This window comes from Corylus avellana, chromosome ca6, assembly GCF_901000735.1.
Source record: "Corylus avellana chromosome ca6, CavTom2PMs-1.0".
In the NCBI taxonomy this organism is placed as follows: domain Eukaryota; kingdom Viridiplantae; phylum Streptophyta; class Magnoliopsida; order Fagales; family Betulaceae; genus Corylus; species Corylus avellana.
In genome coordinates, this window is record NC_081546.1 from 27,563,481 (window position 1) to 27,578,940 (window position 15,460).

Here is a 15,460-nt window from a genome sequence, read left to right on the forward strand (position 1 = left end):
ACAAATAATCATACACACACACGGATATGTTGAATTTTTTTGCTTTGGGTTGTTGTGAGAGTTTGATGGTTGTGTGGTTGAATTGGGTTTTTTGCTTTTGCTTTTTTAACTTTTAATTGAATTATAGACAGGGTTTTGCCACAAGGTTTGGACTTTTTATTCCTTATTGTTGTGTGGTGGGTCAATAATTGTTTTTTTTTTTCTTTTCTTTTTTTTCTTTTTCAAAGTGTGAGCTTTTTTTATGCGAGTAGTTTTATTGTAATGCTAAATTTTGAATCTGTTTGTACCAAATATTTCCTCAAGGCCAAAGCTTAGTCGATAGTGGAAGATCATGTAACATGGCTTATGTGATATGGCTGCTATTATGTTTATTTAAAGTCAAAAGACATGTAGGTCGGCCATACGTAGTAATGCATTTTGGATGCTAAGAATGACTCTTGTGTGGAGTATGACGAGATTACGAGAGAGACAGTTACTGGTAGTTACAGAGCAGGGAAAAACCACCTCCTTTCTTACATAAAGGAAGATGATTAGTTTCTTGGTGCAGTCTACTTGTACTTTCCATTAATCTGAAAATGCATTATGAACCTGTCGAAGAGTTTGTTCCATTTGTTTTTCCTCTTCGAATTGAGAGGGAATTATGTTGCCAGATAACGTATGATAAACAGAATCATGTTAGTTTTGCTAAATTGCATCCGTTACGGTTTATTAATTGGTTGAAGTGTGAATGATGGGGTTGAACTTTCGGCCTTACCTCTTTTTCGGTTTGAATTTTTGGTTAGTGTTGTTGGTTCATTAGGATATAAGTAAATGAATTGAAGTTTGTCATGTATTTGCATTTTCAGGTGCCCAAGCCTTCAGGTCCTTTCAATCAAGAGTTGCCCAAATGCTACTGATATATCAATATCTAAGATAGCTGTTCAATGCACCAATCTTAGGGAACTGGATATCAGCTACTGCTATGAGGTATCTCATGAGTCCTTGGTATTGATTGGAAGGAATTGCCCGAACCTTAAAGTTCTGAAGCGAAACCTTATGAATTGGTTAGATCCTTCCGAACATGTAGGAGTTGTCCCTAATGAGTATCTAAATGCTTGTCCGCAAGATGGGGACTCAGAAGCTGCTGCTATTGGAAACTCCATGCCTTATTTGGAGCAACTTGAAATTCAGTTCTCCAAGTTGTCTGTTAGGGGCCTTACTTTGATATGTGAAGGGTGTCCGAACCTCAAGTACTTGGATTTGTCTGGTTGTATGAACTTGACTAGTAGGGATATTGCTAAAGCATCATTGGGTGTGAAGGATTTGGAGATCAAAAAGCCAAATTTCTATATTCCAAGGTCGGCCTTTCACACGGAGAGGTATGGCCATTGGAGTTTGTATGATGAGAGGTTTCAAACAGATGCTTTCCGAATTTGATCAGGCAAGCTGGATAACAAAATCATTGCAATTTGGTCATATTTGAGAAAAACATCTTGTGTTTGCTGGTCTATGTAGCTCTTAGCAAGGGTTCTTTTGCCAGGTTACAGTATATGTCTATTTAGTCACCGTCAAATGACATATGTGCTTCGGTTTCTGTAATGTTTGTTCTGTTTGATTTATAATCCATTTGGGTATCAAGAATCATACTTTCTTTCACACTTGTATGGTGGATTGGAATTTACCAAATATATGCTTATTAGATTTCTGTATCATCATAAGGCATTGCTTTTTCACTGTAAATGAAAAGCTAATCTGGTGATGAAGTGGATTCTTGGAGGCGCCTTTCATGCTCTTGAAAATAAAAATTGCTCTGCCTGCCCAAGAACTCTCTCTCTCTCATTGTTCCATCAGATTGTCTGAATGTCGGTCAGATGAGCAACGAAGAATTTACAGTCTGAGCGCTGAACAACTCTTCAGAAACCCCGTCAATGGGCTAAAACCTCTTTTGAGAAATGATGTAATTGCGGTCTCTTGGACTGTTAACTATAATATGAAGTTTTAGGCGTTAGGGCCCTACTCAAACTTTGGTGTTGCTATAAAAAAATCAATGTTTTGCCGGTGTGTGTGAGAGAGTGAGGGAGAGGGAGAGGGAGAGGGAGAACTAGAGACACAAAAATTTTGTTTCCAATGGGTAGCTCAATCGGCTAAGGATTATGTCTCATGAAGCGGAGGTCACTAGTTCGAATTCCACCTCACCCTCTTGTGCGGACATGTCACAAAAAAAAAAGAAAAAAAAGAAAAAAAAGAGATAGAATTTCTCTGCTGCCGGTGAGAGAGAGAGAGAGAAAGAGGGAGCACCAGAGATAGAGAGAGCTTCTTTCTCTGATGTTGGTAAGAGAGAGATTTGCAGTCGTTATTAGGACTGGCCGCCGGCCAGCATTATCTTTTGCATGATTTGGGCTGGCTGGCGGTGGGTATGGTGGTTGGCGGTGGGTCTAGGTAGAAAGAATAGGTAAAATTTATTCTAGAAATTTTTTTGTTTTAACACAGGTGTCAATGAGAATAATTAGGTGTTTATGCTTTTTTTTGTTATGACGTTATACGCTGATTTGTCATGCTTTTATCGGAGGGTACAAAGGTCTTGATTTGTGCCAACACCTTATAGAAGTTATTCTCTATCAAAATCATTAATAGAAAGATTACATATTGTATTGGACAAACTATATGTTAACTTATTACTTATATTGTAGCAGACAAACTTGTATTCAAAAGATCAAGTATTTCCAATTATTCAAGCCAAAAACCAAATCCATGATGAAAATTCTATTTGGAAAAAATGTTTTGTAGGACTCATCATATAAACTAAAAATTGGATATGTACATTCCACTATTTCAAACTTTAAACTACTTTTTATCTTAAAAGTTCAAGCTAATATTAGATTTATCAAATCCACGATGAAAATGTGGAATAGGAACAGTTACAAACCATATTCATTGTAAAAAAGTTTTTTATTTTATTTTATTTTTTTGTTGGAGAAAATAACCTTACATGACGAAAATTCTATTTGAGTTTGAGATTGGCCAAACTAGATGTATTTGAATTTGGTTGGATCCGCGCATTGTTGTTTGCTAATCTATAACATGTACATAGCACATGACGTATCAAAATAATGAAATATAACCATGTAAAATTAATTGGTTGATTTGATGTGGGATGCGGTTAATTAATTGGACGGTAAGTTTAAAGAAAAGAAAGAAAAAAAGGACTTACGAAAAAGGCCGACAGGCCCAAATAAACAAAAGCCTCCGTTTAACTTTATTTTTTTGCTCCTGTCTATAAATTAATGGGGGAGTTGGCGCCGTCACAAAATCTAGTCTCAAGTCTCAACAGAAAGAGATAGAAAAAAAACGAATAAACGATGGTTAGCGTGAAAGAAGAAGGGCTGCTCGAAAGGCTTCAAGTTTTCAATTGGAACGAGAGGCTCAGGAAGATACGAGGGGAGCCGATTGATCTCTCAGACACCCAGGGACTCTTCCTCTTTATCATAACTGAGAGCTTTACCATCAGGATTCCAGGTGAAGGCGTCGTCTATGCCTCCGAAAGAGAAAGAGTGACCAATAAGGTGGTTCATTTCGAGCACCGACAACTCTTGTCTCGGGACTCCACCGAGATGGTGTCGCGCGGTGCCGTTTCGGACACCAAACAATTCCTCCCCGAGACGGTCCAACCACTGGGTGCCGTGATCTCGGATTGGCTTGTGCTTCGTTATCGGTTCAGCCCGGACCGGCTGCATCGGCCCGTTTCGCCCAGAATTGTGATCGTCGTTGAAGTATCGCTGATCAAAAGCGTGGAGTATTGTTCGCGAGAGGAGATGGTTCGGAAGGGGGGGAATTTGTTTCCTCCTAGGAAACCCGGACCCAGTTTTAAGACGGGGGGCTGGCGGTATGAACCGTACGATATCGAATTAGCCAAAAACGACCCGTCGTTGTTCTATACGAGAGAGATTGTATGGTTCCTGACTAAACTGACGTCTCTGCTCGAGGTAAGGAATGCCTTTCCCACTGTGCCCATTACCGATGATGATCCTTTAGGCTTTGTCCAATTGCCGTCTGAGTTTGCGTTGGAGTTGGAGACATTTGAATTTGAACAAGCACATGATGAAACCTGCGCTATTTGTCTCGAACGGCTCTCGTCAAACGGCAAGGCAACGGAGCTAGCCAGGACGCTTTGTTCTCATATTTTCCATATGCGCTGCATCATCCGGTGGTTGCACAAGAAGCCTTCTTGCCCCATGTGTCGGTTTGAACTGTTTTGATCTATTTCTTTCTTCTTCTTTTTTTTCCTCGGTTTGGTTTTTGTAATTTGAGCTTTGGTTATAAAACAATCCATCCAATATTCGTTACTCATTACTCTGTCCAGTTTCCGAGCAATGAAACTAGCACCTTCCCTTTTATTGTTTCAAGTAAAGAAGCAGCCCGAGTAAGCCAAATCAACCAGCTCCAGTTTATTAACACATTCCACAAAATCTGCATCATAGCCAGTAAACTTAGTATTCCCCCATTTCTCATTGATATGCAACACCACATTAAAGTCACCGACAAGTAACCATGGATACTTTTCAACTTGCTGCCTAATGCCCCCAAATAAGAGCATACATTTCTTCTCCCCAGGCCCTTAGTGTCTCCATACGCGAAAGATTTGAATCCAGTTCAACGAACCATCGGCTGATTCTATCTTACAGCTGATAGCTTGAATATGTTCCTGTAACAAAGTAAACTTAATGGTACTTGGATTCCAACAGATCCAAATACGCCCCCCAAGTAATGAGAATTATAGTTATGTAAAAATCCCCATCCAGGAACAATCTTCTCTTTAATTTGATCATCTTTGTCACGTTTCACTCTCTTCACAGTAAGACAAACAATATCCAACTTAAGGCTTCTAATATTTTTCCTCACCTTGCCTTGCTTAAAGGAGTCATTAAGACCATCCCTTGTTGCGCTCATATTAGTTGATTCATGGTGTTAGATATCAACAAAGCAGGCATTCGATTACTTGATCCCAAGCACTTTGTTTGTTTCATAGGTTTTTTTGGGGTTTATGACAAGGTGTTTGATAAAATGTTTTTCACACTGTATTGAACCAGATGTGTGGTTAGTAAGCTAACTTCATTTTCTTGCTTGAAATAAATATCATCAACAAGAGGTAACATGGGTTCCTCCTTCCTCTTAGAGTTCAAAATTTTTCTTGTGTATTATGAGATTCTTAATTCATCTTAAGACTTCAGGTTCCAACATAATTCTGTAATTTTTCCAATGCATATATGGACGATATTTTTTTAGGATTAATTGGGAATCCGATAAAACTCCAAACGCTCTTGTCATAAAAAATGGATAACATAGAAGAAGAGGTACACAAGAAAAATGTTTCTAATTTTCGAGACAAAATCCTTTAGTTATTTTTATAACTAAAGAAGAGGTGCAAAATTTGCACCTTGTACTTGGCTATTTCTTTTGGAGATGTTTCCTAATATCTCATCAGCTATTGTAAGAAAAGCAAAGCCATTGTATTAGAGAGAAGCAAGTCTGGTTCTTGAAGCCTTTTTTGTTGCTCCCCAGAGGGACCTTCTTGGGCAAAAGTCTGGAATCTTGGAAGGGAGAGAGAATTTGCATTGATAGGCCTGCTATTTTTGATCATTTTGGCATTGGGTGTGATTTGGAAATTGGGTTTAAGTTTTAATTCTCTTTCCTTATTAGAGTTGCATGGGTACGTTTCATGTAGCTTCCTAGAAATCAAACCACACAGGGTTGTTCTTATTCGATTTTGTGCTCTTCTGGGTTGTGAAGTAGACACGGTGGTTGGGTTTTGTCTGACTTGTGCATTGACACATTGTTTGTCGTGTTTGATTTGTTATTAAGAAAGAGTCACAGAGGATTTTTCTTTTTTTGTTTTTTGTTTTTTTTTTTCTTTTTTATCACTTTAGTCTTGGAAGGGAGGGAATTTGCATTGATAGGCATGCTATTTTTGATCAATTTGGCATTGGGTGTGATTTAGAAACTGGGTTCAAGATTTGACTCTCTTTCCTGATTAGAATTGCAAAAATAAGTTGTATTATTGTTACAAACATTATTTCATTTTGGAGGTCTTTAAAACACTTTACCGTTTGAAAAAAAAAAAAAAAAAAAAATCATGAGTTTAAAAACATTCATTTATATTTTTGTAAAATTTATCATTTCATTTTCTATAAATTGAGCTTACCAAGGAGCATTTTAACACAACCTACAACGTGTTAGTTCTCTGGAATAGCGAAAGGGTTGTTGCCCAAACACCATTGCTCCTGGTCTAAATGCTTCCCTGTTATTTGTTTTGGTAAAAATTTACAATTCTTCATCCCTATGAAAATGGCACATACCTAAATTTATTAAAAAATAAAAATCAATCTCACATTCTACTTCAACAAATAATATAAAAATAATAATATATGTATGTATACCTCCCAAATCAGTGGCACTGTACTCATATATATTATCAACTTCATTCATTAATCTACCATGATTTGATGTTTCAGCTTTTTTCTCACTCAAATACTTGATCAATTCTTCATTAGTGGGATGAAAAAGTGGGTCTAAAGCTTTCAAATTATCTACAAATTTCTACAATAAAACAATGATGGTGAAAAGTCTTGGAAGGGAGAGAACTTGCATTGATAGGCATGCTATTTTTTATCAATTTGGCATTGGGAGTGATTTGGAAACTGGGTTCAAGATTTAACTCTGATTAGAATTGCAAGAATGAGTTGTTGTATTATTGTTACAAACATTATTTCATTTTGGAGGTCTTTAAAACACTTTACCGTTTAACAATACATTCATGAGTTTAACAACAAAAATCTTAACATTATTTACCGTTTGATATTGGTTTTGTTTTAATGCTCTTACCGTTGGTCATTTATATTTTTGTAAAACTCATCATTTCATTTTCTATAAATTGATCTTACCAAGGAGCATTTTAACACAACCACCCTAATGAATTGTGGATGAATATGCGACCCTGTAACCTTAAAAGCTGCTGACTGGACTACTATATGATCCTTTCCTCATTCTCTATCCCTCGCTGTATTTGTGCCTACCTCTGAGGGTCAAGCTCTTGCTGACGAGTATGGCATCAAGTTCTTTGAAATTGTAAGAGGCAAATGTTGGACTTTGAAATCCAATCTCAATTTTTCAAATATTAGTGGAGGACCGCATTTCAAAGTGTCTTTCAATTTCTATTTTTAAATGTAGAAACAAAGTAATTTCATGAACAGTAATTTGAGTTTGAAGAAGACAATCTAAACTATAGATCGGGACATGGATGTTGTGTGTATATTAAAACAGTTTGTCTTGTTTTAGAAATGAATCAAATGATGTTCTGTGTATACACAAAGGCTACAAGAAAGAAAAAATATTCAAATCAAGCTAACCACAAAAGCTCATTTTGATAGTACCAATATACTAAGTATTTGCATCTCCTCATCAAATATACCAAATTTTCACTAATGATTTATTCTCCATATTTTTTGACTTTACAGTTTGAATCAACTATAGACAGCTATTTTGTGAGTTGCAGTTTTCATAGAGTTGAGAGCAGAGATCATCCAGCACCACTATCACCATCCACATCCACGATGCCCATCCAATGCTGGATAATATATATATATATAAAAGATAGTTAGATATATAAATAGTAAATAATAAAAATGTAAATACACAACCTCAATTGGACTCGGGATCGGAGTCGTAAATGACTTAAAGAGAGATTGAATATGTGGCGTCCTCCATCACCTTCACCTCCTTCATTTTCATTTCTTTTTCGTTCTCTTTCGTCCACTCAAATATTCCCTTTCGTTCTACATTGCGTTTGTCTCAGCTTTTTCCTTGATCAAATAATTGATCAATTCTTCATTGGGATTAAAAAGTAGGCCTAAAGGTTTCAAATTGTTTGCAAATCTCTACAATGAAACAAAAGGTGAAAAATTTACCATTGATCAATCCACCCTGATTTCCTAAATTTATTAATCGGTCTACCATGATTTGGTTTATTATTATTATTTTTCTTTTCTATTCCTCAATTTTCTCAGTTAGAATTAGAAATTTCTCTATTAGAATTAGAATATGTGAGATCTCAATAATTATAATTGAGATCTCACATATTTTTCAATAAGTAATCAAATGATAAAAATGGACAATATATGTTAAATTGAAGATAAAAATAATATATTATTATTATTATTATTACCCAATAACCAGTGTTCTCTGGTCTAAATGCTGCCAAGTTAATTGCTTTGGCAAAGATGTACAATTTCCCATCCCTATGGAAATGGCTCATACCTAAATTTATTTATTTATTTTTTTTTAAAAAAAAAAACTCAATCAATCTCACATTCTATTTAAACAAATAATTCAAAAATAATAATATATTATGTATACCTCCCAAATCAGTGGCACTATAATGATATATATCATCAACTTCCATGATCAATCTATCCTAATTTGATGTCCCAACCTTTTTCTCGATCAAATAATTGATCAATTCTTTATCAGTGGGATGAAAAAGTGGGCCTAAAGGTTTTGAATTGTTTGCAAATCTCTACAATGAAACAATGAGGGTGAAAAATTTACTCTTGATCAATCTACCATGATTTGATTTATTATTATTATTTTTCTTTTCTATTCCTCAATTTCCCATTTAGAATTAGAAATTTCTCGATTAGAATTAGAATATGTGAGATCTCAATAATTATAATTGAGATCTCACATATTTTTCAATTTCACACATATTTTTCAATAAGGAATCAAATGATAAAAATAAAGATAAAAATAATATATTATTATTATTATTATTACTATTATTATTATTTCACAATAACCTGTTTTCTGGTATAAATGCTGCCAAGTTACTTGATTTGGCAAATATGTACAATTTACCGTCCCTATAGAAATGGCTCATACCTAAATTTATTTATATATAAATAATAATAATAATAATAATAATAATAATAATAAAAAACCAATCAATCTCACATTCTATTTAAGCAAATAATTCAAAAATAATAAAATATGTATGTATACCTCCCAAATCAGTGGCACTATAATGATATATATCATCAACTTCCCTGATCAATCTATCCTAATTTTATGTTCCGGCTTTTTTCTAATTCAAATAATTGGTCAATTCATCAGTGGGATGAAAAAGTCGGCCTAAAGGTTTCAAATTGTTTGCAAATCTCTACAATGAAACAATAAGGGTGAAAAATTTACCATTGATCAATCTACCATGATTTTCTAAATTTATTGATCAATCTACCATGTTTTGATTTATTATTATTATTTTTCTTTTCTATTTCTCAATTTCTCAATTAGAATTAGAATATGTGAGATCTCAATAATTATAATTGAGATCTCACATATTTGAGATATCACATATTTTTCAATTTCTCACATATTTTTCCTAGGTTGTGCTTACCTCTTAGGGTCAAGCTCTTGCTGATGAGTATGGCATCAATTTCTTTGAAACTGTAAGTGGCAAATGTTGTACTTTGAAATCCAATCTACATTTTTCAAATATTAGTGGAGGACCGCATTTCAAAGTGTCTTTCAATTTCCATTTTCAAATGTAGAAACAAAGTAATTCCATGAACAATCATTTGTGTTTGAAGAAAACAATCTAAACTATAGATCGGGACATGGATGTTGTGTGTATATTAAAACAGTTTTACTTGTTTTAGAAATGAATCAAATGATGTTCTGTGCATACACAAAAGCTACAAGAAAGAAAAAATATTCAAATCAAGCTAAACACAAAAGCTCATGTTTTGATAGTACCATTGTACTAACTATTTGCATCTCCTCATCGAATATACCGAATTTTCACTAATGATTTATTCTCCATGTTTTTTCACTTTGTAGTTTGAACTAACTATAGACAACTATTTTGTGAGTTGAGTTGAGAGCAGCGAACATCCAGCACCACCATCTCCATCCACATCTACGATGCCCGTCCACTGCAGGATTATAATAACATATATAATTAGATTAGATCAGATAGATATACAAATAGTAAAGAATAAAAACATAAATACACAACCTCAATCGGACTCGGACTCGAGGTCGGAGTCGTAAATGATGCAAAGAGATATCGAATCTACGGCCTCCTCCATCACCTTGAACTCCTTCATTTTCAACTTTTTCTCACCCTCTTTCATCCACTCAAATGTTGTACATCTTATAACCTGTTCGACAATAAACTATTTTTTTTCTTGACGTATCCAACAACCGGCGCTCACTGGTCTAAATGCGGCCAAGTGACTTAATTTTGTGAAAATGTACAATTTCCCATCCTTATGAAAATGGCCCATACCTAAATTTATTTTTCAAAAAAATAAAAATAAATAAATAATCACTCACATTCTACTTAAACAAATAATTCAAAAATAATAATGTATGTAGGTATACCTCCCAAATCAGTGGCCATGTAATGATATATATCATCAACTTCATTGATAAATTTATCATGATTTAATGTTCCAGCTCTTTTCTCATTTAAGTACTCGATCAATTCTCTATTAGTGGGAAGAAAAAGTGGACCTAAAGTTTTTGAATTGTTTGCAAATCTCTACAATGAAACAATGAGGGTGAAAGCAAAAATTAGAATAAGTGTGAAGATTAAAAAGAATATGTGTGATGCCTAAAGGTTTCAATTCTCTATTCTAATTTGATGTCCTAGCTTTTTCCTCGATCAAATAATTGATCAATTCTTCATCAGTGTGATTTAAAAGAGGGCCTAAAGGTTTCAAATTGTTTGCTAATCTCTACAACGAATCAATGAAGGTGAAAAATTTACCATTGATCAATCTACCATGATTTCCTAAATTTATTGATCAATCTACCATGATTTGATTTATTATTACTATTTTTCTTTTCTATTTCTTAATTAGAATTAGAATATGTGAGATCTCAATAACTATAATTGAGATCTCAAATATTTTTCAATAAGGAATCAAATGATAAAAATGGACAATATATGTTAAATTGAAGATAAAAATAATAATATATTATTATTATTATTATCCTCTTTGGACTCGAGATCGGAGTCGTAAATGACGCAAAGAGATATCAAATCTATAGCGTCCTCCATCACCTTGAACTCCTTCATTTTCAACTTTATCTCACCCTCTTTCATCCACTCAAATGTTGTACATCCTATAACCTATTCGACAATAAACTGTTTCTTTTCTTGACGTACCCAACAACCGGCGCTCGCTGGTTGAAATACGGCCAAGTGACTTGATTTTGTGAAAATGTACAATTTCCCATCCATATAAAAATGGCTCATACCTAAATTTAATTTTTTAAAAAATAAAAATAAATAAATAATCACTCACATTCTACTTAAACAAATAATTCAAAAATAATAATGTACGAAGGTATACCTCCCAAATCAGTGGCCCTGTAATGATATATATCATCAACTTCATTGCTGAATTTATCATGATTTAAGGTTCCAGCTCTTTTCTCATTTAAGTACTCGATCAATTCTCTATTAGTGGGATGAAAAAGTGGACCTAAAGTTTTTGAATTGTTTGCAAATCTCTACAATGAAATAATGAGGGTGAAAACAAAAATTAGAATAAGTGTGATGATTAAAAAGAATATGTGTGATGCCTAAAGGTTTCAATTCCCTATTCTGATTTGATGTCCTAGCTTTTTCCTCGATCAAATAGTTTATCAATTCTTCACCAATGGGATTAAAAAGTGGGCCTAAAGGTTTCAAATTGTTTGCTAATCTCTACAATGAATCAATGAAAGGTGAAAAATTACCATTGATCAATCTACCATGATTTCCTAAATTTATTGATCAGTCTACCATAATTTGATTTATTATTATTATTTTTCTTTTCTATTTCTCAATTAGAATTAGAAATTTCTTGATTAGAATTAGAATAGGTGAGATCTCAATAACTATAATTGAGATCTCAGATATTTTTCAATAAGGAATCAAATGATAAAAATGGACAATATATGTTAAATTGAAGATAAAAATAATAATATATTATTATTATTATTATCCTCTTCGGACTAGAGATCGGAGTCGTAAATGACGCAAAGAGATATCGAATCTACGGCATCCTCCATCACCTTGAACTCCTTCATTTTCAACTTTTTCTCACCCTCTTTCATCCACTCAAATGTTGTACATCCTATAACCTGTTCGACAATAAACTGTTTCTTTTCTTGACGTACCCAACAACCGGCGCTCGCTGGTCTAAATGCGGCCAAGTGACTTGATTTTGTGACAATGTACAATTTCCCATCCTTATAAAAATGGCTCATACCTAAATTTATTTTTTTAAAAAAATAAAAATAAATAAATAATCACTCACATTCTACTTAAACAAATAATTCAAAAATAATAATGTACGTAGGTATACCTCCCAAATCAATGGCCTTGTAATGATATATATCATCAACTTCGTTGATGAATTTATCATGATTTAATGTTCCACCTCTTTTCTCATTTAAGTACTAGATCAATTCTCTATTAGTGGGATGAAAAAGTGGACCTAAAGTTTTTGAATTGTTTGCAAATCTCTACAATGAAACAATAAGGGTGAAAACAAAAATTAGAATAAGTGTGATGATTAAAAAAATATGTGTGATGCCTAAAGGTTTCAATTCTCTATCCTGATTTGATGTCCTAACTTTTTCCTCGATCAAATAATTGATCAATTCTTTATCAATGGGATTAAAAAGTGGGCCTAAAGGTTTCAAATTGTTTGCAAATCTCTACAATGAATCAATGAAGGTAAAAATTTACCATTGATCAATCTACCATGATTTCCTAAATTTATTGATCAGTCTACCATGATTTGATTTATTATTAATATTTTTTTTTTCTATTTCTCAATTAGAATTAGAAATTTCTTGATTAGAATTAGAATATGTGAGATCTCAATAACTATAATTGAGATCTCAGATATTTTTCAATAAGGAATCAAATGATAAAAATGGACAATATATGTTAAATTGAAGATAAAAATAATATATTATTATTATTATTATTATAATTATTATCCTCTACGGACTCGAGATCGGAGTCGTAAATGACGCAAAGAGATATCGAATCTATAGTGTCCTCCATCACCTAGAACTCCTTCATTTTCAACTTTTTTTCACCCTCTTTCATCCACTCAAATGTTGTACAACCTATAACCTGTTCGACAATAAACTGTTTCTTTTCTTAACATACCCAACAACCGGCGCTCGCTGTTCTAAATGCGGCCAAGTGACTTGATTTTGTGAAAATGTAAAATTTCTCATCCTTATGAAAATGATCCATACCTAATTTTTTTTTTTAAATAAAAATAAATAAATAATCATTCACATTCTACATAAACAAATAATTCAAAATAACAATGAATGTAGGTATACCTCCCAAATTAGTGGCCCTGTAATGATATATATCATCAACTTCATTGCTAAATTTATCATGATTTAATGTTCCAGCTCTTTTCTCATTTAAGTACTCGATCAATTCTCTATTAGTGGGATGAAAAAGTGGACCTAAAGTTTTTGAATTGTTTGCAAATCTCTACAATGAAACAATGAGGGTGAAAACAAAAATTAGAATAAGTGTGAAGATTAAAAAGAATATGTGTGATGCCTAAAGGTTTCAATTCTCTATTCTGATTTGATGTCCTAGCTTTTTCCTCAATCAAATAATTGATCAATTCTTCATCGGTGGGATTAAAAAGTGGGCATAAAGGTTTCAAATTGTTTGCTAATCTCTACAATGAATCAATGAAGGTGAAAAATTTACCATTGATCAATCTACCATGATTTCCTAAATTTATTGATCAGTCTACCATGATTTGATTTATTATTATTATTATTTTAATTTTCTATTTCTCAATTAGAATTAGAAATTTCTTGATTAGAATTAGAATATGTGAGATCTCAATAACTATAATTGAGATCTCACATATTTTTCAATAAGGAATCAAATGATAAAAATGAACAATATATGTTAAATTGAAGATAAAAATAATAATATATTATTATTATTATTATCCTCTTCGGAATCGAGATCGAGAGATATCGAATCTTCGGCGTCCTCCATCACCTTGAACTCCTTCATTTTCAACTTTTTCTCACCCTCTTTCATCCACTCAAATGTTGTACATCCTATAACCTGTTCGACAATAAACTGTTTCTTTTCTTGACGTACCCAACAACCGGCGCTCGCTGGTCTAAATGCGGCCAAGTGACTTGATTTTGTGACAATGTACAATTTCCCATCCTTATAAAAATGGCTCATACCTAAATTTATTTTTTTTAAAAAATAAAAATAAATAAATAATCACTCACATTCTACTTAAACAAATAATTCAAAAATAATAATGTACGTAGGTATACCTCCCAAATCAATGGCCTTGTAATGATATATATCATCAACTTCGTTGATGAATTTATCATGATTTAATGTTCCACCTCTTTTCTCATTTAAGTACTAGATCAATTCTCTATTAGTGGGATGAAAAAGTGGACCTAAAGTTTTTGAATTGTTTGCAAATCTCTACAATGAAACAATAAGGGTGAAAACAAAAATTAGAATAAGTGTGATGATTAAAAAAATATGTGTGATGCCTAAAGGTTTCAATTCTCTATCCTGATTTGATGTCCTAACTTTTTCCTCGATCAAATAATTGATCAATTCTTTATCAATGGGATTAAAAAGTGGGCCTAAAGGTTTCAAATTGTTTGCAAATCTCTACAATGAATCAATGAAGGTAAAAATTTACCATTGATCAATCTACCATGATTTCCTAAATTTATTGATCAGTCTACCATGATTTGATTTATTATTAATATTTTTTTTTTCTATTTCTCAATTAGAATTAGAAATTTCTTGATTAGAATTAGAATATGTGAGATCTCAATAACTATAATTGAGATCTCAGATATTTTTCAATAAGGAATCAAATGATAAAAATGGACAATATATGTTAAATTGAAGATAAAAATAATATATTATTATTATTATTATTATAATTATTATCCTCTACGGACTCGAGATCGGAGTCGTAAATGACGCAAAGAGATATCGAATCTATAGTGTCCTCCATCACCTAGAACTCCTTCATTTTCAACTTTTTTTCACCCTCTTTCATCCACTCAAATGTTGTACAACCTATAACCTGTTCGACAATAAACTGTTTCTTTTCTTAACATACCCAACAACCGGCGCTCGCTGTTCTAAATGCGGCCAAGTGACTTGATTTTGTGAAAATGTAAAATTTCTCATCCTTATGAAAATGATCCATACCTAATTTTTTTTTTAAATAAAAATAAATAAATAATCATTCACATTCTACATAAACAAATAATTCAAAATAACAATGAATGTAGGTATACCTCCCAAATTAGTGGCCCTGTAATGATATATATCATCAACTTCATTGCTAAATTTATCATGATTTAATGTTCCAGCTCTTTTCTCATT

General features: G+C 32.9%; 2 protein-coding genes across 2 annotated transcripts in view; both read left to right on the forward strand.

Annotated features, from left to right (window-relative positions):
- Nucleotides 1-575: 575 nt before the first annotated feature.
- On the forward strand, nt 576-1,620 carry LOC132185515 (F-box protein SKIP1-like). The gene is made up of 2 exons (XM_059599280.1): nt 576-655; nt 822-1,620. Exons 1-2 carry the CDS (start codon nt 576-578, stop codon nt 1,414-1,416), a joined length of 675 nt encoding a protein of 224 aa, XP_059455263.1. The 3' UTR covers nt 1,417-1,620.
- Nucleotides 1,621-15,356: 13,736 nt separating this feature from the next.
- Nucleotides 15,357-15,460, forward strand: part of LOC132185516 (protein MULTIPOLAR SPINDLE 1-like) — a 3,080-nt gene continuing 2,976 nt past the window's right edge. Inside the window, exon 1 of the mRNA XM_059599281.1 lies at nt 15,357-15,366. Within this exon, the coding sequence (XP_059455264.1) occupies nt 15,357-15,366 (10 nt within the window). The remainder of the gene's footprint in view (nt 15,367-15,460) is intronic.

Excerpts from the sequence above, each read along its gene's own strand:
- LOC132185515 (XM_059599280.1), top strand. The coding sequence starts at position 576 with ATGCATTATGAACCTGTCGAAGAGTTTGTTCCATTTGTTTTTCCTCTT. Across the intron at positions 656-821 it reads GAATTATGTTGCCAGATAAC|TTTGTCATGTATTTGCATTT; the intron begins GTATGATAAACA and ends AATGAATTGAAG.